At 40.9% G+C, this 25,824-nt stretch overlaps 1 protein-coding gene across 5 annotated transcripts in view; it reads left to right on the top strand.

The window, feature by feature from the left end:
- Positions 1 to 17,371, top strand: part of LOC135496244 (PH domain leucine-rich repeat protein phosphatase 1-like) — a 111,437-nt gene extending 94,066 nt beyond the window's left edge. For 2 of the 5 annotated variants that reach the window (XM_064785439.1, XM_064785437.1), the window contains exon 18: positions 4,145 to 8,335. In XM_064785439.1, coding sequence (XP_064641509.1) covers positions 4,145 to 5,941 — 1,797 coding nt within the window. In that variant the 3' untranslated portion in view covers positions 5,942 to 8,335. Of the gene's footprint in view, positions 1 to 4,144 lie in introns of all 5 variants that reach the window. The other 3 variants (XM_064785441.1, XM_064785442.1, XM_064785440.1) reach the window with 3 other exon arrangements.
- The last annotated feature ends 8,453 nt before the right edge of the window (positions 17,372 to 25,824 follow it).

Genomic DNA, 25,824 nt, shown 5'->3' with positions numbered 1-25,824 from the left:
CATAAATAGTTTTGGATTATGCAACATGTTATGTAAGAGCTTTGGCTATAAGAAGTAAACAAATCACACGCATGCACAAAAAAGTTGGGATCGAACTTATTGCAGGTATTAATTTTCCACACTAACAGAGGTTCAGGTGATCAGTATTGAGTGTAGAGAAAGTTATATGCGGCATTTGATGTCATTATTAATAGTACAGTTTTCTGAGAAACTTTTCTGACCAAGGTACCCGCGGGGTATTTGTAGCCCCTATGAATAACTCAATATATCCTGTCATGAATCATGAAGATGCTGGGTTTCTTCATTCTTATACCTGAATTACTGTCTTCTCCCACTTAACCGAGCGCCAGGAAAATGGCTCGAAAATGACTAAGTCCAGAAACATGGCAGTCTGTAGTTTTTACCGGTGGGCTGCAAACATTCAATATGACAGCCAATTATATTGATCAATGGTTATAGGAAGACAACCTTGTAAATGTTGTCAATTCAATAACGCCTGGTCGCGGTCAGGGCCAGTAATCCCTGCAGTCAGGGTGATGATTATTGAAGTTACGTAAGTTCATGTAAATGGTTGACCAATCCAGAGTCTTTCAAATGAATTTATTTTATCTAATCGATTATGGAATCGTTTTCTTGTGGGGGAAATCCAATAAAGGGCACTTTCGTGTTAAATGTCATAATTGTTGTCTGCCATCTTGCTTTGACCACGTTCTTCTGGTAAGATGCACGCAATGCGATGGATTTTGTGGGTAGGCCTAGCAGGTACCCTGATGATGTTAACGTATGGAATGGAGCATGGAGATGATGTTGACAGCCCTGACCCTGATACCACTACTGATGATGATGATGATGATGATGATGATGATGTAGATGATGCTAACCAGGCTGTACCTGGTGCATGTAGGCACCAGAAAAGCTACAGTCTCAATCAGAAGATTGACCTTATCGAGACATACCAATTGGAGCATGCTATAGGATTACGTCATGCTGAAACTGCGACATCCTTTGCTAGACACCACCGCATAGCACCGCAGACATTTAGACGTTGATTAAGCACACAGGATGACTTGTTTGCCCTCCGAGATAGATCAACTCAAGACCATAGAAGACGGAGGAGACAACGGCAACACGGCACTGATGCACAAGGTAGTGTTTCTACAAGCATTATATTCCTCGCTAAATGAATTTCCTTCCTTGTTGGCCTATACCGACCGGAATAAGTCCGCTTCTGTGTCATGGACGGAAGAATAAGTCGCACTATACATCAAAGCGACTGACCCTGACCATTGCCTTTAACAATATCAGTATTATTGTTCCTGGGACCTTCATTCCTAGGACTAACATTTCGTTCATACCTGTGGTTATCGGCAATCAATATTTCCAAATATGTTAAACGTGTTAGCTTTTTTATTTCAGCATACTGGCCCGAAATGGAAAACAATTTGAACACCTGGTTCCTTGAGGGCCGAAGACTTGGTTTCCCTGTTTCCGGTGAGGATATTAAAGGGCAAGCTGGAAGAGAATTTCGGCAATGGTGGGCAGGGCTTCCGAACGAAACGAAGGCCGAAAGACAAGAACAGAGACCCCTGCGATACCTTTTCCATGCATCTGCACATTGGCTTAGCAACTTTATGGAAAGGTGAGTTTCATTCCGCTGTTGCATGGATCGGCCTTAATGGATTGTATGCGGTGAATTTTAACAATATGCAAATTCCATTTCAGGAAACAAATCAGCTATCGAAGGAAGACCAAAGATTCAAGGGGGTTACCTGACAACGCCCAGGCTTTGGTTGCCGACTACCGGGGAGATTTTGCCGACCTCATCAGAGACGCTGATTTTGATGTCATCATGAACATGAATGAGACGTTCGTGTTGTTAGATATGGTGCCAAGATCAACAATGGAAGCGACTGGGTATCAGAATGTTGACATTAGATCATCCCAAGGCAACCCGAAACTTGGATGCACGGTGACTCTAGTAGTTACGACAGACGGACGAAAAGGACGAGCCGAGGTCAACTTCAGAGGCTTGGCACCAGATGGTGACGTCATTCGGCAGCTTCAGGCGAATGCTCCAGACAATGTGCGAGTGAGTATTGGCATAGAATACAAGTCCGTGCTTGTAGTACAGGACATGAACCTGACGTCATCAGTGTTGTCATTGACGGTTATTCTAGTTAATGGTAGTATTTTTTAGGAAAATCAGAACTTCTATGACTAAAATTATTATAGGTTTGTCATGGATGGAACCAAAACATTGTGCGTGTCTGACTGTTCAGAAAAGTAATGTAAATGTTCATACTTGTTGTTTATTTTTCCAGGTAACTGGTAGTCCACAGGGTTGGGCCCGACACCAATCGCTAATCGAGTGGTTGCAGGCCCTGGTTGTGCCATTTGTAGCAGGGGCCACGTTCCTGTTACTTTTAGACAGGTATCCGGCGCATCGAAATCAGCAATTTCGTGATGCAATCACCGCAGAGAATGGGACAGACACTTTCATTCCAGGACGATGTACTTCGCTGCTGCAGCCCTTGGACTTGACCGTAAACAGGAGCTTCAAGTGTCACCTGAGGACCATTTGGAAAGTGTGGAAAATCGGCCACACTGATGATCAAGGACATTGTGAGCGGATCACCAGGCGGGATGTGGTCAGGATGATCAGCTCCAGCTGGGAAAGGGTCACACAACAGACGATTATGAACTGTTGGAGAGCCAGTGGCCTAGTTCCTGAGGACGATGACGAAGTCGGGGAGGGGGTAGAGATGGTAAATGATGAGCTTGAGCAGTTTGTTGAGGGGATTGAGTTTTCGGAAGGAGCAGAGGATGATGATGTTTTTGATGATGACGTGTAAATCCCGTTTGGATAATAAAATTGATTGGTAAATTGATAAGTAAATCTTTTCTTTAATTTATTCGTTAACAGCAAGACTTCTTTATTGGGACATTCTGCAGACCCATGAAGCTGGATTTATTATAGACCCTAGATTAGAAATTTTTGGTCAACGAACACTATAGGCATAAAATGAGGACGCTAGTTGTATTGTATTCATTCATTCAGTACAGGACTACCCCATGTCAATGTTCATGTCTTTTATCCACTTACGTGGAAGGCATTGGCATTACCCACGAAAAGCGAGATAATTATCAGCTGTGGCTGTTCTTTCTAATGTTCGCCTGCCACCAGTAAAATCGGCCTATTCATTTGGACTTAGTCATTTTACGATTCAGCCGCGCTCGGTTAAGTGGGAGAAGACAGTATATTACTTGATCATAAATTTATCTGATTTAGATACAATAGATACAATGGTTACCCTTTATGTACCAACAATGATACATTTGAGGTTTCATACTAGTTTATCTAACATTATTTCGAAATGAAATATTTCTAAAGTTATTGGTGTCTCTAGTCAAAGCTACGCCATTGAATAGATATCATTTCTAAGGGTAAACTGATGTACATTGCATTACCAAGTGATTCCAGCTATAATTGGGGTTGATACATGACCCATCCCGGAAACTATAGTTTTTGACGGCGCACGACGAGACCGTCAGTCATTTCAGAATATCACAGGTGTGATGTACAAAAGAGGTGATAACTTTGTGTTTTTACACTAGTTTAAAAGCAGTCTAACTTGCTACGATATTGTTTAAATTGTTGGTAAGTGATTGCAACGAATATCACTTAATGTGTTCAATAAATAACCTTTGATATCAGCAAAATCACGTCGTCAATCTAGATTGTAATAATACTTAATGTTTTATTACCAATAAAGACCTGTGAAAAAAGTGTTCTTATGCATAAAAACAAGTAATTTGAAATTTCAGATGGGGTAATATTGTTGCCCCTGACCATAAGTCTCGTATTGTCTCTCAGAAGCATTGTTTTATATAAAATGTTCTGAATTACAGGCAATATTTATTGGAAGAGGTGCCACTACAAGATCCAGTCCGGTTTTTGTGAATCTGCTGGGAAATCTCTTGCGTAACCTAAGTTATAGGTGAAAAAGAGGCTACAATTATCCCATTTTACCTTGTACGGTTTCAGATATTTGTTGCCTCTCACTGGTATGAATATACCTTGTTGCCAATATCAAATATCGCCACTGTCTATAAAGGCAATTTCACATTTCTTATTTTTTTTCAGGATAATAAAGTCTACGGGACAGGTCTGTGCACAAGGCTACTCGGCTGCTGCTCCCTCTACCCTCATGTGATTCCAGACCCCCACGTGCACAGCCTCACACTGGGACCTGACGACAAATTCATCATTCTGGCGAACAAACAACTATGGACGCACGTAACGTACCAGGAGGCGGTCGTGGAGGTCATGCACATGAACAATCCGGTCCTAGCAGCAAAGAAACTGCAAGATCTGGCTCAGAGTTACGGCTGCAAGGAAAACATCAGTGTTCTGGTTGTGGAGCTGTTTTTCGGAGACTACGGCTACGAGACCTACAACAATGACCTTGGGCACAAAGCAGATGATAGCTTCCATTTGTCAAAAGTCATGGAGACTATTGAAGAGGTCCCACTTTTGCCACACCAGGATAGCTTAACGAGGCAGAAAATGAAGCCGAATGCATCCCAAAAAGTCAAACCACTGCCACAGCGGAAGTTCGTCCGGAAGAGTACACCACAGGAATGGGAGACCATACTCCAAGAGCGCCTGTCGAAAAATGTCAAACAGTACGAGGTGCAATCATCCGTGAATGAAGTGATCAATGAGCCGCCTCTGTCTGTTGCTGGGAATGAAGATGAGGAAGATGAAGGGTCGTCATCCAACCAGAGAAAGGGTAGGAGATATGCAAAGAAAATGAATAGCTATACAGGGCAGAGTTATACTGGGCACTATATTCAAGTTGATGGTGAATTATGTGGGTCTGCTGATAGTGTTGGTGGATTTGCTGGGGACAAAAATCAAGTTGTTCTCTCCACGCAGCGTGGGTTTTATCAGGCAAATATTGTCGCTGCAAGTCACTCGCAGAGTTCACTTGATGATAACGTCTCGTTCTCTCTTGACAGTAAGACAAGCCTTAACGCTGGCGATTCTGCAGGTAATCTTGTTGTCACGATAGAACGTGATCAAAGTCCCCACCGCGTCTCAAGAAGTATCTTAGAAATGCCGAACTCGGGCGTTTCTGACCAGGCCAGTTTAACGACTGTCTCTGATTGTAATTTGCAACATAAAAAAACGTCACATTGTGTTAAGTACCAAGTTTCTGGCAACGCCAGCAGTGACGACGATACTAATTATTTTAATAAGATTAAAATGCTCACAGAAGCTGTCTTTTCCAAAGACATTTGCCGTCCAGAAAATTTGGGCCAATCAAGTTCCTCATCATCCACAAGGACCCTCAACGGTGAACCTGGAGAAATCGTAGCACCACCTCAATCTAGTCTTCCGCCGGTTGTTATTCAAAACGATGGGCCGCCTTCCACCATAAATTACACTGAGCCAGACTATACTAGTATTGGCGAATTGAACGTGTTGAGTGCGGAGTGGTTGAATCCAAACTCTAGTAACTCGACATTGGTGAATATGAGCATGGACTCTCTAAATGATATCAGTAACTCACAGGTGATAAAGATTGAAGGAGATTTAGAAGGCTTAACAACGAAGAAGGAGCCCCTATACGCCGTTGTCAACAAGGAACTGAAAAAAGGATTGCAGCCTGGCAACGAGCGCGTCAGCTTGGTGATTTTTCCAAACTCACCAGCATCTCAACAGAGGAGAAGTGAGTACGAAGAGCAAGAGCTGACATTTGTTGTTCGCGATGACTTTTCAGATACGGTGTCACTTGGGAGTGCGCCATGTTTTATTCGCGCGACCCCCAGCAACGAGAGGACGATTAGCAGAAGTGCAAGTGTGTCGTCTGTGAAATCCACGAATGGGGACTTAATGAGATCGTCGTCAAGCATTGATGTAATGACCTATTTGTGACACAAAGGAAGGGCAAATGGTGTTGGCAGAGGTCGTTGCACGGTGTTGTGTTCCCACAGCCAAAGCCTGTCGTAAGCGCTGCGGCCCACAGAGGAGTATTTATCATAATTGTTCGCTGCGACGAGAGATTTTTGTTAGATGAAGCCACGAGGGCAGACTAGAAAATTTTTGTTTTATGCAAGAAAACGTGTAAAAAAACACTCTGAGATGAAAATAGGCCTCTCGATCACCATACTTGCGCTTGGAAAACACAGCTTTAGTATTTCAGGATGTCTTTATTGCCATCTTCATCTACATTTACATGTAAATGTTTTATTTTTTACTGATATAAATCAGACTAGCAGTTTTTAAACACGGGGAAAAAGTAACTTTAGCGGGGACAGCTAAAGACTATTCCAAAATATTAACGAAGATTAGCAACATTCCGACTCCCACTCCGTCTGAAACTCCGAGAGCGAATAAGAGCAACCAATGGACAACAGCGATTTAAATGATTTGATGGAAGTTTTCCACTCCTGGCCTGGAAAACAATCACACGGGGAAAAATATATATTTTGCTCTTAAATCGTGAATATTAAAGTCGTATTCCTATTCGTAAGAAATCGCCAGGTATATGCGGCTTATGCGTCAATTCGATTTAAGACGCCAAATCCTTTCTCACAATATGACAGTGGCCCGTATTCTTGAACCCTCCTTTAACACTAAGGGAGACTTTAAGTCAACCTTTAGCTAAATTTCATTTCAAGAACCAACCTTTATTTCTGGCTAAAGGACTCCTTTATGTATCTTCCTTAAGCAAAGGTTGGGCCATTTCTAGAACCTTCCTTCATTACAGGAAATGCTTTAAATTGCTGTAAGGAGGCCTTTAAACATAAGGTTGGTCTGGAGTATCCTTGAGTCTCCCTTTAGTAGCCGATGTGGAAGGATCTCTTCTGATAACTCAGCGATGGGCGATTATGTCAACCGACTAGTGCGTCTTTATGACGTCAATGTGCGTATGCCACGCATCCGGACACTGCTTCCTCAGTTTCGAGAGGATGATTTCAGTGACGACGCCTTTTTTGATCGATTTCGGTTCACCAAGGATGGATTTAACTAGCTGATGCACTTCATTGGCGACGACATCCCGGAACCTGAGAACAATCGTGGACACCCCATGTCACCAAGGACCCAAGTGCTAGTTGCACTCCGTTACTATGCGACAGGTTCGTTTCAGATCGTTCACGGAGATTTGCAAGGAGTGTCCCAGCCATCGGCTTCAAGACTTGTTAAAAGGGTTTCAGGACTGTTAACAAGAAAACGAGCCGAAGTAATTCGTTTTCCAATTGGACAGGAAGCTGTTGAAAATAAAAGGAAATTCTATGAACAGTATGGTTTTCCTGATGTGCTAGGTTGCGTTGACGGAGTTCATGTGCCCATCGAAGCCCCAAGCTTGGACGAACGTGAAATTTATAGATGTCGCAAGGGTTTCATGTCGCTGAATGTTCAAGGCATCGCAGATACAGATCTGAAATTCATCAACATTGTTAATCGATGGCCGGGGTCAACTCATGATTCACGGATTTTCGATAACAGCCGGATTTGTTTCCAGCTTGAACAACGCCAATTCGAAGGCCTTCTGCTTGGAGATAAAGGCTACGCTTGCCTACCATTTTTAATGACGCCATTTCGGAACCCAGCTGGCCGTGCACAAAGGCGATACAACAGATCACACAAGAGTACAAGATCTGCAGTTGAAATAATGTTTGGTATATGGAAACGCAAATTTCCGTGTTTGAAACAGGGTATAAGAGTGAAGCTTGACACAGCAATGTCCGTCATCACTGCGACTGCAGTATTGCACAATATTGCCATTGATCTGAAGGAGCCAGATGTTGGTGAAGAGGCTGAGGCTGAGGATGACGATGTCCCTGTAGTCGATAGGGATGATAATGTCATGGGTGCTGCTATCAGACAAACAATTGTTCAACAACATTTTCAATAAGCACAATTTATTGACAATTATTTTGATCTGCTGTTCATGTACAATGTACCAAAGGGATTTAATTGTGCATCAAAAGTAACAAGTTTACCTATTACAACTGTGTATAAACTGGTGAAGATAGTTGGTAGTCATCAACAGCATTGTTGGCTGTGGCGCCTGGCATTGTGACTGCTTGGAATCCTCGACTATTCAGCTTTGTCCAAAACGACTGCTGCAACCTGAACACCTCCATCCGTTGTTCGTGCTCGTCTTTTTCAAATTTAATTTTGTTCTCCAGATACTTCATCTGGAACTCGTGCTCTTCCCTCTGCATTGCCAAAGCTGAATCAACTGCGTTCGCGCGGTTGCCTACGGCTGATGGAGATTTACTACGGGGCCTCTCCTTCACGTTTCGAGTACAGCGGGCTTCAGTCTTGGGTGTGTTTGGTTCGTCTAATTCTTCAATGACTTGGGGTTCATCAGATTCAGATGAGTCCTCGTAGTCGTCAGGCTTTCCGGCGCCAGCGGATGGCTTTGTTTTCTTGGCTGAAAAACCGAGGTTTTGAAGAATTCAATTTGCCATTTTGATTCAATAGAGACCTTTTTAAACCTCTTGCTTAAGCCAGAAGTAAAACATTTTTAGTTTTCCGTTTGGTCTAGATAAATGCTGAACAGTTTTGTTTTTGTGGCTTCAATTCCATAAAGCTGGAAAAGGACCCTAATTAATGCTCTTAAATTCAATGCAGTTATCATGTGTGTGATGGATACGTGGTACTTGGAGAACGGAGCCATATATTGGACTGTCAGTTTAATACGAAGAGTGAAAAGAGTTGAAAATTAATTTGAACGAATTAGTGCTACCTTTTTGTGATGAGTGTTATCAGTTATGAGCCACCACAATGTGGCAGATTATTTATTTCGATTAAAACAATGCTGTATAGTATTGAGTCAATACTTTACCTTCTGGTTTATGATACCCTGTATCATCGTCAAAGTCGTTATCCAGTGGGTGGAGTACTTCGCTACATCAGCGACGGAATCTTTATCCATTGATCCACCTCCTGTCAGTTGGCGACATTTCTTTTCCTGTGCAACGTCTTTCTTTGCCTTCACTTTCAAATTATCGATAACTTTCTTAAGCTGTGTAGTATCGCAAGGTTTGATACCTGGCTGCGCATTGAACTTTTTCGTGATTCTGTCCCAGGCTCCATTTTTGGCAGTCAGAACCTTAGTAGTATTTTCCCGCTGGTCTAGTATATGCTTTTCCTTAGTGACCAGTTGCATTAGTAACTGTTTTTCTATTTCACTGAACCGTCTACGCGATTTTTGTGTTTTGCCGTCATCCGGAGAACCGTTGGTTTTTCCTGTTTTCAGCATGTTGGTTGTCCGCAAAATTTGAGTACAATTACTTGTCGCTTCCACAGCCGCACTACCCAATGAACTCTCATGTATTTAGGCCTAGCTGCATATACTTCACTTCAGATCAAGACCACGGCATAATATAACAATGGTAGTGTAATCACTATAGTTATTACACGGGACTTCAAAACTGACATCGTCCTGTTACCTCAGATCATTATAAGGATAAAGGGAGCCTTATTGAAAGTGTCCCTTATTCAAAGGGACCCTTTAGAAACTTTGAGGTAAAGGTGGACCTTAACATAAGGGAGGTTAAAGTGTGGTTCTTGAATACCATTTCTTATAGGTGCCTTTAACAAAGGAACTCCTTAGTAAAGGTGGCCTTAATAAAGGCCTACTTTAGCCCTATTTAAAGGTGGGTTCAAGTTTCATCAGTGGCTAGCGTCCATCAAATAATTCAATTCACAAGTATCCATTGGTAGCTACTATTCGGTCTTGGAGTTTCAATCGGAGTCGGTGTCGGAATTGTGCTAATCCTCGCTATCACAGTTTTCTTCATCCGAGTTGGTGGCAATCTTAGGCAGTCATCAAAGATAGGTCAGCTACACGCCGATCGGACATTCACGCTGGGTTAATCTTGGTTTGCTTTGTTACTATTTAGATGACTTGTGCCGGATGCGCGTGCTCTCTCGCAAACGATATTTTCAGTATTTTACCTTAGTTTTTATTGTGCAAAATTAACCGAGCTAACGTGCCGTTTCCTTCTGTAACCCACTGATCAGTGTTCCCGCTTCCAGGATAGTATTAACATGACTAAGAGCTCAGGGAAGATGTCAATAGGACCAACAAGCAGTTATTCTTGTTTCAGGTTTTAAAAGACCAAAATTTGACTTTTCGTCGGATTGGAAGGAGAAGGTAAAGGAGTGGGCCTTGGAGTACGCCTACAATGATGTTCTTTAAAACCCAAGTCTACCGAGCGAAGAATATTGGTTGTTGCCATTTCGTACTGAAGATAGAACAGTCCTTGAATGAACAAGGCATGTCTAGCGTTTGACCATAGTGCAAAATGGCACCGTAAAACGAGGTTAATCTGGTAGCATTAATTAGAGAAAGAGAGTACATCATCAATATCGAATTCAGGTCAGATCCTGTTGGCCTATCAAGCTCTGTAGATATGGGTCAAAATATGGATTGACAAACCTGGGACGTTTATATCGAGTTACGAATTCATTTCCCCATTGTTTCTACCATATGCCTTTTTTGCAACACGTTTTCAGATTCTTTCCAACAATTCATCCTGTATAAAGGAGGAACTCTCATAAAGAATAACCTGCATGCACCGAAAAACACTTCTACCAATACACATCAATCTTGGCACTTGAGTAAGAATGTATCACTGCTTTTCTAAAGCAATTTTTGGGGTATTTGTTTTGTATTTTTGGGTGTAATGATTGGTGGTGGTAAATTTGAGATTTTGAATCAAGAAGGTCATTTTTGCCATTTTGCCTTAGAGAAAGTTTAGCCAAATTAATCGGTGTTTTAACTTTGCGTTTACTAATAAGGCTACCTTAAAGCAATCAGGAGCATATAGCTTAAGGTTCTTGGCCGACACGTATTTTATAGAGCAGGCGCTTAACTTGATTTTATTGCATTTTAAGGTATACTGTTTGTTACCTTATCATTAACATAACTTTAGTGTGAAAATATAGCTTGTGGCGTATTATTGCACTTTTGGCCAACTAGAGTGGACCTGGTAATTTATTGATCCTGCCACAGATTTAGTTTTTTGTAATCCGGTGAAGGGTCATAAGAGAAGGACGTCCAAACGTCAGTTTTCATTCCTCATTCGGACTCTACTTTGCCAATTTTTAATGAACGTTATTTTAGGCATGATATTTCTGAAAATATCTGATTTAAAAGGTCGCCCATTATTAAAAGTAAAGGGGAAAATGCTAAATTTACATAAACATCGGCATGTTATGCATGCAAAATAATTTTGAATTATAAAACACCAAGATTCCCCATTTAAGCTGGTCTCATTAACTACCCACTTGTCAATCCATGTTTTTCTTCGCTATTCGTTGCTGTACACTGAAACTGATTCTTGATATCAGGCTTCAACGATTGCCCCATATCAATGTTGCACGAAGACAACGTTGTTCCAGGCAGCGTCTCCGCACTCAGAGTTACTTTTTACCCTGTGTGAGTCTCACAATGAGCCCATGGTCCTCAGGTTATACCCTATGACAATGCGAGACATTGATGTGGGACACTCCATGCGCCTGTCTCCTGCATCCCTGCCTGTGATCCAAATCAGTCGGTAATACACCCATTCGGTCGGTTCTAATGCTGACTGTTCCTTGTATAACGTACTCTATGTCATTAAGTAGTCCGTATTTTGCCAAGGTATTTCCCCCTGGTACTGGATATAGGGATTTTGCAGACCTAACGAAATTGTATTGCCAAAAACAAAAACAAAGTTCGTTTTATTTACAAAGAGGACTGCATTGTGTTCATTCACTGACTATGCTATCTAAATTTTAGGTGCGAAATTACATTACAATTTGATGCACAGTCTAGGTCATATCAATATCAACACATACAACTTATGATATCTTCCAAACAGTTGGACCGTTATCAATGCGGTTTGCACAAAGTTGTCGCATTTTTTGTTGTATGATCGTTACGTTATAATAAAGTGCAATAGTGTCTTCATTATGTATTAATTTTCAATCTACAAAAGGTTTAATCAATTGAAAAACCCATAAAAAAGCAATGGTGCTGTAGTACAACAAAACTAAGACTGCCTGGTGTGTTTTCATGTTGATATCTTACACTGGTTCTGAAATAACGTACTTGTACTGGTTAAAAATAAACCCTATATAATTCCTATTTGTGGTGACATTTGACACTGTCCCACTGTAAGCTCAGAACACGGCTGCCCTCCCAAGGTTATGGGGTTGGTCACACCCTATTATTTCTTCAGAATTATACCCTAACAGCAAAATTTTTATGTGATAAGTGCATGTCCAGTTACAACACGGTGTCAATAACCCTTATAAAGGTATGCACATAAACCGGATAATAATGTCTCTCCGACATTGAATGAGGTTTGAATTGTTCCTGTGCAATAATTGGAATACTAAAAGGAATAATATATCATAACGAGTCTTTGCTTGTTCAGACAGGGCCTTTTATCAAGGTACAGTGCATAGAAATAGAAATAGTATCTATTGCATGTAATTGATACTTGTGCAGAAAAAGCGGGATAGCTCGGAACCCAGATAGGATATCAACATGAAAACACCCCAGAAAGTCTTAGGTATTGCTGTACTAAAATACTAGATACTTTTTGATGGTATTCTCCCGAAATTAAAACGTTTTTTCTGGACCTTTTTTAAATGGTCGATTACATGATAAAGACAATAACTCATTTCACTTTAATCAAATTGTTCATATGGACAACAAGATTTGTGACAACCCTGTGCAAACCACATTGAAATCAGTAGGGTATTTTAGGAGATATCCCAAGTCATAGGTGTTGATATTAAGATGAGCTAGACTGTACCTTGTAGTTGGCTAGCAATAGACAAAAGTGTACAGACCTGAGTTGGATCACCGAAGTAGATGTATCCCAAGTCCGTTTGCTTAACCAAGCTTTGTTCATTCCTTTCACCAAGGCCCACCGCGCCAAAGTTAAGATCATTCTCAGGGATGAGTATTTTAAATGCTTTGTATTTGTTGATCCTGTCCTTCTTCCCTGGGCTCTCACATTCCTGCCCTCCCGGGCTCGTCAGCTTTCATTTTGCGAGCCGGGTAGTGCCTTCATTCTTGTCAAAGGTGGTGAAACCGTCTGTTAAAAAACTAAGACTATGCCTTGCATGCATGAACTCTAGATGTGGCCTCCAAATCCCTGTTAAATAAACAGAAAATTGAAAAAAGTGGAAAATCGTTATTTATCAAATTGGGCGCTTTAAAGTAACACCATTGATCTTTACCATCATGTACCTGGTCCTTCATGGAACGTGATTGTGGTATTTTTTAGTGGACAGATTCATCTTACACCGGCGCCTGCTAGATTGCAGACTCTGGTTTTAACATATCTCTATCATGTCTATTGACATCACAAATTGTTGTAAGAGGTGGGAAGAATATATTTGCCATCACATAATGTTGTCAGTCTGTAATATAACCAAATCAACGTAATTTTTCATGGGTTATTTTTATTATGTTAAGCATAACTGCATGTTTCCTGCCTTCATATTCGAGAATTCAAAAGACTAACTTGATTTGTAATGGACGTCTCTTGCGCTTCTCAAATATGTTAATTTAAAATATGTTATTTGCTTTCTGGGTTGGCTTCTTATGGGTCATGGCAGTACTTTTATTTCCTGTTCTCATTATAAAACCTTTTCAAACCTGTCATTCCACTGCCACGGTTTATACTTTTTTTCTCTTATTTCTATATGGTTTTAATAGTGCCGACCTGTGCGTTATAAGAACAGCGCCGACTTATGGAGGTCCTAAAGATATTTGGGTTCTATAAAGGTTTGAAGGCCCTCTACTGGAGAAATATCGGAAAACAACCTCTATTTTTATATTGGCATAGTTACATGTACCGGCTGGATTATCTCTTCATCAAATGAACGATACCTGTACTTTGAACTGTAATAGAATCCTAGAGGGTATAATGTCGTTTATTTTTGTGCTAAAAGCTCGCGAGTAAGGCCGAAGCCGAGTTCTCGGGAATTTTTATGTTTCTACTGTTTACACCCATTTCCCCCAGTGCGCTCGAAAGCGAGGTTTTCTCTACTGCAGATATCGTAGGGTAAACTTGGAGTGAAAGGCTACAGAGACCAACCCGATAATAGACCGACAAAATTAGAGTGATATGCCGGAGTGGATTATTTTTTAAAAGATAAAAATTGTTTGGTCAATTTATATTTGCGTTACCATATCTTCAATGAAATTCTAAAATGCCTTGATTTAGAACAAACCGCACATTACAGTGTTAATGCACCATGCGCAAACTAAGCCGCGTTTTAAATTCAGCGGTTATTGTGTAAGGAATCGATACATCACTGAAGTTATTGGTTGTCTCACCCGAACCGCGAGGATGGAGATAAAATGTTGACCAAATAAAACCGTGGCGAGGTCGAGGTTTTGGCTAATATCAAGTGAGGTATCAATGTTTCTTCTAAAACATCTGAAATCAAATATCGATTAGTGCATGTGGTTTTAAATGCTTTTGAAATGTTCCACATTTTGCACCAACACAAGCGGTTACGGCTGCCTAACCATAACCGCCGAATTCAAAACGAGGCTTCATTGGCGGATAGTGCATTTACACTGTAATGTGCAGTTCACTCTAAACCCAGTTGTTTTAGTATGTAGAAGCTGTCAAAAAGCATTTAAAACCACATTTTTCGTTGTTTACTTTGAGATATTTCAGAATAGAAATTGAGCCCTTACTGTCGGTGTTGATTGTCTCACCAAAATCTCCAGCTCGGTATCAATTCCGCGTAAGGTAGATGCTAAATGCAATTACCTACAGTACCCGCCTCGTTTTGAAATAAGATCTTCGGAATTTCCTCAGAGCAAACATGGCAGTACATACATGTACGTACACGCACATACATATGCCATGTACTATACTACAGGCAATAGTGACAAAAACCACATGTCCTAATTAACGGATCTAGTAATTAGCATGGTGGCTGTGCTAGTTGTATGGGGAGTAGAAGCAATTATTGCTACTGGTTGCATGACTGTGTTCAAGCGCTTTCTTATTGGCGATAGTGACATGTTGGGTCTCGGTCAGAGGTATCCGTGCCCTGGTTTCCCCCTAACTACACCCCGAAATCTGTCAAAGAGCAATAATTGGAACCAAGTTGGGGATTAATAATCAGAAAAAATTGAAAACAAATGGCAGAAAGGAAAGCAAATGAACTATTACTTGTGGAGAAATGATAAAATTGTAATAATTTACCCCATAACTTCACCAAAAATCAGTAGAAATCAAAATAAACAACAAGTGTAAAAGCTAAAAATAAACTATCTCATCGAATTAGTGACGTCATTACAGTTCATTTCAAAACGAGGTTCGTACTGTAGGTGATTGCATTTAGCATCTCACTTCGCGGTCTTACCAATACAGTGCGGAGACCAGTGCTTAAAAGAAAGTTTAGTTGAAACTTTACTGCGGAGCATTCTTAAACACCTTGGTTGCAGTGTAGTAACGTTTTCTGTGTATTTTACATTGAGCTTCGTTTTGGCTGCAGTGGTTTGGTGTCTCACACATACTGCTTCGGTTGGTATGAAACGATTGTATTCGTCAAATAAGCAGATAAAACCACATTTCAGCGTTTAGTTATCAACGTTCAGCATTTATAACTATAACCACTATGCCACTGATCTCCCCTTTTTCTCCACCATCGCGGTGTTTGGTGAGACAACTAACGCCTCAGTTGAGTGACAATTCATTGACCATTTCCCATTTAATTGTCAGTTAAGGCATGACATAAAGAAGAAAATCCACATGTATACGTCATTCTCCCACAAATAAAGCCCAGGTCATGCCTGTCCTTATCGCGTACATCGGCATAACTCATTTTCGGAGAAATCCGATAATATCGCTCTAAACAAGATGTAAAAGAACGTTTTCTTTAATATTTGAAGTAACTTCTGGAACTACTGGATTTCTTTGGAGATTGGCTGCGCATACCAAACAGTTTAAACAAAATTTCAGTAAGCATTGCAAATAAATAACTTCTTTTTTGTATTTGTATAGACTGGCGTACAGTCTTAAACTTAATCAGTAAAATACAACTATTAATAGACATTTTCACTATTCTGGTAGTTCCTATTGCACCGACTGTGAAATCAGTTGTTTTAGATATCGAAATACAAATTCTTAACCATTTTATGGTTATTTTTTACTACTTTTTAAAAGCTAGTGGAGTTAATTTAGGTCAGTTTCATTACTATTTCTACTTATTTCACAATTGGTGCAATAGCAACTTCCAGATGATTTGATTTTACTAATAAATTTCAAGAGTATAGTGCACTGCGTTTTGACATTTCCTTTTTACCGTTTATATTTTGACAAATCTGGTAGAAATGTCATCATTTCTTTATGTATGCCTGTCGTAGTGCCAAGCCTAATGCACGAATGAGAAATATATACCCATCATACTCTAAAACCTCGAAAACAAGGAATGAGGCTCCGCCCCAGTCATTACAATGGTTTTGAATGGAGATGGGCCAATAAGCTAGGTATTATTCGTTTATCAATCGTGGCCTCGAACCCATATCAGCCCTCGGGCTACGCCCTCTGGCTGATACGGGTTCTATGACCGTGATACCGAGGCTGATACGGCTCTGTTCATCTGATAACAGCTAATTACCCTAATTTCAACGATCTAAGAACTGTTGATTCGTTACTACGAAATCGAAACAAAGGCCTAGCCGGAACAAAAATAAATGCCGACCATCGGTCAATTTGGTGTTGCAGACCCATTCTCTATCACAATTGGACAAGTTGAATGGCACCGAACGACCCGATGCGCATATAATCAAGCTTTGAATTGAATATTCATAAACGGTCTTAGATCGGTGAAACTAATGAGAAGAGTATTTAGGCGGCGGCTTACTCATTCAATCTGTTTGCCCCCCCCCCCCCCCCCCCACCCCCAGTGCCTTTCATCATGAGTGCAGCAAACCAAAACTTCCTTGTGTAAACACTCAGTGATTTCAATGTGAGCAAGTCTACTTTAAAATAAAGGGACACCCTAAACTAAGAGCCAAGAGCCAAGAGCCAATACTCTATTTAAGAGTCAAGTGCCGCCAGGAAAGCCACGAGCAAAGGGAAAATATAGGCAAATGAATATAATTCTTATCTTTGGGAGCCCGAGGTCCACATGTGCTAATGAGTAAAGTTTGTTTAACCGTTTATGACGTTGTAAGACATCGCCGCCTGGATAGGGGTTCTGCAGCCTGGATTCTTTATCGTACTATCGTAACGCCGTCTGTACAATACGGTGTACATTGTGCCTGCACTTCATACACTCTGTACAGTTACACGTGTTTGTCATTCGGGCCGTCAAAAATGGATCAGATGGGGGTGTCTATAAACCGAAGACCAAAGACCGAAGACCGAAGATCGAAGATGGAAGACCCCCCCAAAACTATAAAACGAAGATCCCCCCAACTATAAAAGGAAGACCCTAATGTCAACTATAAAACGAAGATCCCCCATCTATAAAAGGAAGACCCTAATGTCAACTATAAAACGAAGATCCCCCCAACTATAAAAGGAAGACCCTGATGTCAACTATAAAACGAAGATCCCCCCATCTATAAAAGGAAGACCCTAATGTCAACTATAAAACGAAGATCCCCCCAACTATAAAAGGAAGACCCTGATGTCAACTATAAAACGAAGATCCCCCCAACTATAAAAGGAAGACCCTAATGTCAACTATAAAACGAAGATCACCCAATCTATAAAAGGAAGACCCTAATGTCAACTATAAAACGAAGATCCCCCCAACTAGAAAAGGAAGACCCTAATGTCAACTATAAAACGAAGATCCCCCCATCTATAAAAGGAAGACCCTGGTGGTTTTAGACCCTCAAGTTCAGTTACTGCAGACTTGCACGTCATAACACGTGACTGAGCATCTGTATTTCAACAAGCAAGCTAGCCTGAGTGCGGCGTAGTGACATAGGAGATCAGATGCCTATGACGATACACACACATGCACATAGAAACAGCTTCTGGACGAAGCTGAGGGCTGGCTATGATGAGTACAGTGAGAAACTAGGTCATATTGGAGCACGGCTGCATGGTAACAGGTACGGGGCTCCCCGCCTTATGTAAACTGTGCCACTAAGCTGCTAAGGCTAGACACGACTGGTGTAGTACCCGGTACACTTACTTTCTCAAATCATTAATGTAGCATGGACCGAAAATGAAAACAAACTGTGCAGTAACTGAACATGAGAATGAAAACCATCAGGGTCTTCCTTTTATAGATGGGGGGATCTTCGTTTTATAGTTGACATTAGGGTCTTCCTTTTATAGTTGGGGGATCTTCGTTTTATAGTTGACATCAGGGTCTTCCTTTTATAGTTGGGGGGATCTTCGTTTTATAGTTGACATTAGGGTCTTCCTTTTATAGATGGGGGGATCTTCGTTTTATAGTTGACATCAGGGTCTTCCTTTTATAGTTGGGGGGATCTTCGTTTTATAGTTGACATCAGGGTCTTCCTTTTATAGTTGGGGGGATCTTCGTTTTATAGTTTTGGGGGGGTCTTCCATCTTCGATCTTCGGTCTTCGGGCTTTGGTCTTCGGTTTATAGACACCCTCCAGATGGGGATGCCAGCTCCAGCGAAATCTCAAAGATCACATGACCTGCTATCGCGTATTGGATATAACATTGACCAATATGACCGTGTAGATGGTGCAGTGATAGACAAGTACGTACGCCTATCTGTCCTGTAAAAAAGGTGATCGTGACTCTTGGCTCTTAGTTAGGGTATCCCTAAAATAAATGCTTCGTTGTGTTCAGTTAAATGTGTTCGCCCCAGTTTTATTTTTATCTTGCCTTACATGTGCAGTCTAGTTCGTATTAATATCAACACCTACAACTTATTACATGTATATCTTCTTAAGTTTTCAGTGCGGTTTGCACAAATTTGTCGCAAATGTTGTTGTCTGTATGATCATGACCATTACAATGCATGTAAACGTAAATTTACAGAAGGTAAAAAAAAATTATTTCCTGAAAAAAGCCATGGTACAGCAAAAAAATATGACTGCCTGGTGTGTTTTCATGTTGTTATCTTACACTGGTTCTGAAATAACAGACTTGTTCTGGTTGATTATCAACCCTGGATAATTCATATTTGTGGTGACTTCTGGCACTGTCCCACTACACTGTAAGCTCAGAACATGGCTACCCCCCCCCCCCCCCAAGCACTGTTATTTCAACAGAATTATAAGCTACCAGCAAAATTTAACAAAGAATGTTCTGTGGAATACTGGCTACGATTGAAAATCGTTGAAGTGTAGGTTGAAGTGTTATCAATGACAATATGAGTGGTGAATTAACAAATAGCGCTTAAACAGCAATGCATACCGAGCAGCACATTGTAAATAATAAACATGGTTTTTATTATTTATCATTTATGATTCTTGCTAAAACATATCTATTCAACAGCGTAGGACTGTACCGTAATAAAAGTATGCCCATGAACCGGATAATCTCCTTCATTGAATGTGATTTGAATTGTTGTGCAATAATTGGAATACAAAAAGGAATAACCTATTGAAACTTGTCTTTGCTTGTTAACACAGGACCCTACATGTATGACATGACACACTTCTTGTTGAGGTGGTGTAAGTTTTGGGGCAGATTTCAAAGGTCAATAAAAATTGTATCTGTTGCATGTTGACATTTTTGCAGAAAAAGCAGGATAGTTCGAAACCAAGATAAGATATTAACATGAAAACACCCCAGAAAGTCTTAGTTCTTGCTGTACTACAACACTACAGATTTTTTGGTGGACGTTTTCCTGAAATAAAAAAAGTTATTTTGGGACCTTTTTTAAATGGTCGATTACATAATGAACCCTGTCCAAACCACATTGAAATCGGTCTCGTATCTTGGGAGATATCAAAAGTCATAGGTGTTGATATTAATATGAGCTGGACTGTACATGTGCCTCTTTCTCAGAAAGCCGGATATATTCAGAGTGGATATGAGGATACACCCGTCCTGAAATACGCTTGTCTCAACTTTTCTATGGAAACATCTTACAATCAAGTTCCTGGACATTTATACAAAGCAATATTTAGGTATATCTCTCAATGAATGGTTTCTGCATTCATTGCTGTATAAAACATGTGTACCAGGAAGTATATGAAGCAGCTAGAGGATTATGGGCGGTTATTTCCGCATAAATAGAGGTTGTCTCAAATAGACATTTTATGTCGTGTTATGACTCGAATAGACGTTTGGTGGCGCTCGTTTTAACGGAGACGTACCTGAAATAAACATATTGTGTCGTATCTCAAATAGACATACACTCAAATAGACGTTTGGTGGCGCTCGTATCTCAAATAAAGCGCCACCAAACGTCTATTTGAGTGTATGTCTATTTGAAAAGCGCCACCAAACGTCTATTTGAGTTATACACAAAAATCAGAAAACACGACAATATGTTTATTTGAGATACGAGCGCCACCAAACGTCTATTTGAGTGTATGTCTATTTGAAAAGCGCCACCAAACGTCTATTTGAGTTATACACACAAATCAGAAAACACGACAATATATGTTTATTTGAGATACGAGCGCCACCAAACGTCTATTTGAGTGTATGTCTATTTGAAAAGCGCCACCAAACGTCTATTCGAGTCATAACACGACATAAAATGTCTATTTGAGACAACCTCTATTTATGCGGAAATAACCGCCCATAGAGGATCTCTGGGCCCGGTTGTTAGAAAGCATGCTGAGCTTGTAACATCATGTTGACATGTTGTGTCATGTACATCAATCAGTGCACATGCTTTCTATCAACCGGACCCAGATTGCGCTGTAGCACAGCCAACTCGGTTTCTTGCAACGTTTAATTGTCTTTTCCTGCTTGCATCAGTCAACAAATGATTCCGGCATGCACTAACGGCAAGTTGTGGCCAATTCGGGCGACAACCAATCGAAACTCCCCTATTCGACTGGGTAGTTGATAAAGCTTGGAATCAGTGAAACCTTGGAACCAGTGATAAACCTTGGAATCAGTCCTAAAAATGCATAAAAACATGAAATAATGCCATTCGAACCTAACGTGGTTACGAATCAACATTTGGAGCTTATTCTTACATGATCAGATCGGAATTTTATGGTAATTTAGAAATCTGTCGCATATCCGATTCAATAGTCTATATTTTAGAACAACCCAGTTGTACCTCGCCTCCAGTGTACAGTACTGATCTCCCAAATATGGGAAGACACGCCCACCACACACCCATAATATGGACCAATAGCGCTCCGCTTATAAATACGCCACCACCACGCGGGGCCTATTTGAACTACGGATCGGTCTGTTCATACAGGGTGATACAGAGAAAATTGGGGGCCTGTCATGCATTATGCATGGATAAGGTTGACGACTATGTCTAGGCCTAATTGTCTATGATTGACTGATATTTTATAACAAACGATGAATAAAAGAAGCCTTGTCATGTATGTTTATTACCGAAGTTTGCGGATGAAAATTTCCTTCGCCGTGAGCGATTTCTTACATCTTCCAGTACGCATCGAGGGATGCAGAGATCTTTGTGACGTCACCAGTTCTAAGCGGTTTTTTTTATTCACGTGTGTGTTTGTCCTATGATCTCGTGCATCTAGTACCGAGCATAATACTTTATCGTCTATGGAATACAAAACAATCATAAAAACTAATTTTTGCTTCCATTGAAGAGAAATAAAATATTTTAACGACCACAGCGCATTGCCAATTGATGACGTCATCCTCCACATTAAAAATGTTGGCTTCTGAACTAACTGGCAAATTGCTATCAATAAAGTCAGCTGGGACGAGACTGTCAGTTGGGAGGGTATAAATCGTGGAAGGAACGCACCCGATTTCCCGCGCTATTTTCACAGTGATTCCATGGTTTACATTGAATATTCCAAGGTTTATCAGTGTTTCCAAGGTTTCACTAATTCCATACTTTATCAACTACCATTCGACTGGGCCATTCGCCTCTCTCCTCAAGCAGAAATAGGTCACGTGATGTAGGACTTCAGTTATATTTCTTTCACGTTTTGCAGTTATTTGCGCTGCAAACATGGAAATTATCTCTATATGTCAGCGAAGACAATTAGCATCCGGTCATGGATTATCCTATCTTTTTCAAATCTAATATTACATGTAAATTGACATCATTGAAATAAAAAATAAAGGTTTAGGTGTAAAAAAGGCTGTTTTGTGAGAGTGTTCTTTAAATTCCAGTGCTTGACGCAAGGGCCCAACGCGCCGCGTAGCGGCAAAAAAGCGAAGCTGGCGAAACATTTATAACGGGTCACCGTCACTTATTATTGGACTTATAGCGCATTTACGGGGTTGCAACTATTTTGCTTTATAGTGTCACCAGGAAAGAAAAGCATGCGACCTAACGCCGATCTATTTGTATAAAGTGATAATTGGAAGGTATATAGTAGGAAATATCAATAAAATAATCATTCCATGTCGTCTTTTGAGGGCATTTTTGATTGTAAAAAATATATGTGTACGTCACCGTAGTCTCTGCAATGATAATTTTATCAGAGCAGTCTCGCGCAAGTAGAAGTTCTTTACCTATTAGTTCTTCACTTATTAGTCTCAACGTCTGGCGCAAAGCCAGACGTTTTCCATTACGATTTCACTACGATGTTTGACAAGAAGGAGCAGTGCGCGAGATATGCTAATGAGCAGACTTCCCTCGCTTGAGTTTCTGAAGAATGTTCCATATCGCGCTAAGCTCATCACTATGACAGGCGTGCAGCGGTAGGTATCTGCTCCCCAACTTCCACCCTAATACGGTACAATAAGTTACCATTTGATGGGAATGGGACAATGCCCTCACTGTGTATGGAGTCATAGGGATAAGAAGACATTATTCATTAGTGTTGGTACAAGTGATTTTGCCCAAAAAGCATGCGCATTCAAAAAACAAAATATGCAAGGTATCACGTACATGACCATGACGACGTGCAGAAAGTGCACTGGCCAGTGCATACCCTATGGCTATGTACTAGTAAACATGGTAAACATGAACAACATCATTATTCATCGGCAGTTCATTTTACTCCGAGCTTTTCCCGAAACATATAGCCATGATGATTAGGCCTACCATGTACCATGACCAATAACAGCACTAGATCATGTACCATGTCAACAAGTTCACATGAACCGTATAATCCCGCATGGCGCATGTGGGGCATGCGTCTAAACCAAAGCCCCAAAATCACTTGTTTTGGTCTATTTCACTTGTGTTTCCCCCGTCTCCCAGTCCATAATACATTTACAGTTTACAATCCCCGATCATGGCCCAACAAAAGGTCATCGGTTGACTAAAGGAACACAACTGTTCAATGGATTTATAGTTGAATGCGATCAAACTACGTCTTTTCAATCGTGGATTGTAAACCCCATGGGCCTAGGGAAGGCCCTATAACAATACTTTCGACACAGTTATTATCTCCGCTGCCTCCACCATGTTACACACAGTGCTCACTGCTGATTCTAAAATGCGCCACCTAGTCAAAACAGGACATATGTTCTTCTAGGAATAGATCTCTTTCCAATATTTCGTCATTCCACTATCGTCATCACCTCATCATACTTTCATTGACATTACAGGCACACATCCACAGAGCACTCTTCAAATCATCTACACAGTGGTTATCCAACTAGGATTATAAAGGTAATTTCTTAGCCCCACACAGTGGGTTTCAGTCTTGATAAAGGGGCACTATTGCTAGCAGCTAGGTAGGCAAGATAAAGTTAGACGAAGTAGCCGATAGGGGTCTCTCACCCCTCAAAGTCCGTCACAACTATTCAAGCTTGTACAAGGAATACATGCAGCGCTGACTCTAACAAGACCCAATGGGAATGTCGCACAGTCATCTGTCAAAAACAAGACCTATGTTGCAGTATGATCTCTTGCCAATATTTAATAATTGCACTATCGTCATCACCTCATCATACTTCATTGACATTACAGGTACACATTGACATAGACCACTGTTGCAGTCAACGACACAGTCGCTATCCAAGTAGCATTTATAGAGGTACATGTAATTATCATTATCATACCTCATTAGCATGTGAACCAATCACGTCGCGTCCTTTGCGATCACGGCAAAGCCTCATGGAATAATGTCTTTCACCGTTGAATAATTTTTCATATTCCATGCCTACAACTTCAATTTCTTCATATTCCATGGCTAGAAGTTCAATACTAATATAATATCCAAGATAAAGTTACAAGAAGTAGTCAATAGGGTTCTCTCACCTCTCACTGTATGTCCACACTATTCACGCTTGTACGAGGAATACATTCAATGCTGAATCTAACAACACCCAGGGCCCTTACTCTGTATATTAGTCACTGGAAGATGGCCCATTTCACTCCTTGCTTCTACTTCACCTATAGTCTCATTGCAAATGCCTCAGTTCTATGATATCACATTCACTTTCAGCTGTCATGCAACGCAACAACTGTGCTATCTGCCATCGCACATCAACGAAGAAGTGCAGCCGCCCACATTCCACCTCACGTCTGTCCGACCAGCTGCAATCCTCGAGGACGCCCCACTGTACCACAATTTCACTACGATGTTTGACAAGAAGGAGCAGTGCGCGAGATAGGCAAATGAGCAGACTTCCCTTGCTTGAGTTTCGGAAGAATGTTCCATATCGCGCTAAGCTGACCACTGCTGACCATGACAGGCGTGCATTGGACTGGTACAGGTTGGAACTGAACATTGAATATGCTGGTGGTGACACTTTCTGATGAGAAGTTGGTCGTGACTGATGCAGTATCCTTGGACTTGTCCACAGCATCGTTCAATCATTGCTCTCTGTGCTGCCTTGATTCTGTACTTACCCAAATACTAAGACCAAATGCCTGTTGTCTGTGCTTTAAGAGAGACTGGCGCCATGCCTAGAGATATGACTGACCCCTATTGGCAAATTTGTATGACTTTATCTTGCCTACCTAGCTGCTGCCTATAGTCTCCCTTTAACTGCGGAGCACTTCAAAGTCGATAAAATGCCATGTTCCACCTTTTAATGTGTTCAGACCGCCATTTTCAAAATAATCAAGTCAGGACACTGCCTTCTAGTCTCATAATAAATTTTGCTTTCCTCAATAATAACATTTCTTCTTCTTCAATGCTTTCATCATTCCAAACTTCTCCTCCTCTGACTTTTACAGGGGTACAGTCATGGCAATCAAAACCCAAATACTGAGACCAAATGCCTGTTGACTGTGCTTTAAGAGAGACTGGCGCCATGCCTAGTCTCTCTTAAAGCACAGTCAACAGACACCAACCCCCTCAGACTCAGAAACCACAAACGCCCAACCCTTCCTGCTACCTTAATACTTCTGGATTTTTGCATCCACTTAAACTGTATACATTGCGAAAAAACTGCGGCTGTGGGCTGTCAGTGTCTGTCGCCTCCCCTTAAATTTACATTCATAATGAGTTTTTAATCATGCATTATTCACACGGTCCTCGCAATGTTGTTAAAGAGGCCCAAATTCGCACCGTGTATCTGTCTGAAAATAGAGATAAGAATCCTCGCCTATGTCGTGCATTTTCACACTGTATCTTGTATGGATCCATTATATCGTATGAAATGTCAAGGTAATATTTGCCATGTTTACTGTCTCTTGTGTATGAATGCCTACTGCTAAGTGCTACTGCATCACCCTTTGCTTCCGAATAAAAGTGCTGATCTTACGAGATTCCATTGTCAATCGGTGTCATTGCAAGCTTGTGAT

This window comes from Lineus longissimus, chromosome 11, assembly GCF_910592395.1.
Source record: "Lineus longissimus chromosome 11, tnLinLong1.2, whole genome shotgun sequence".
NCBI classification, from domain to species: Eukaryota; Metazoa; Nemertea; class Pilidiophora; order Heteronemertea; family Lineidae; genus Lineus; species Lineus longissimus.
This window is presented reverse-complemented; position numbering and strand designations above follow the sequence as displayed.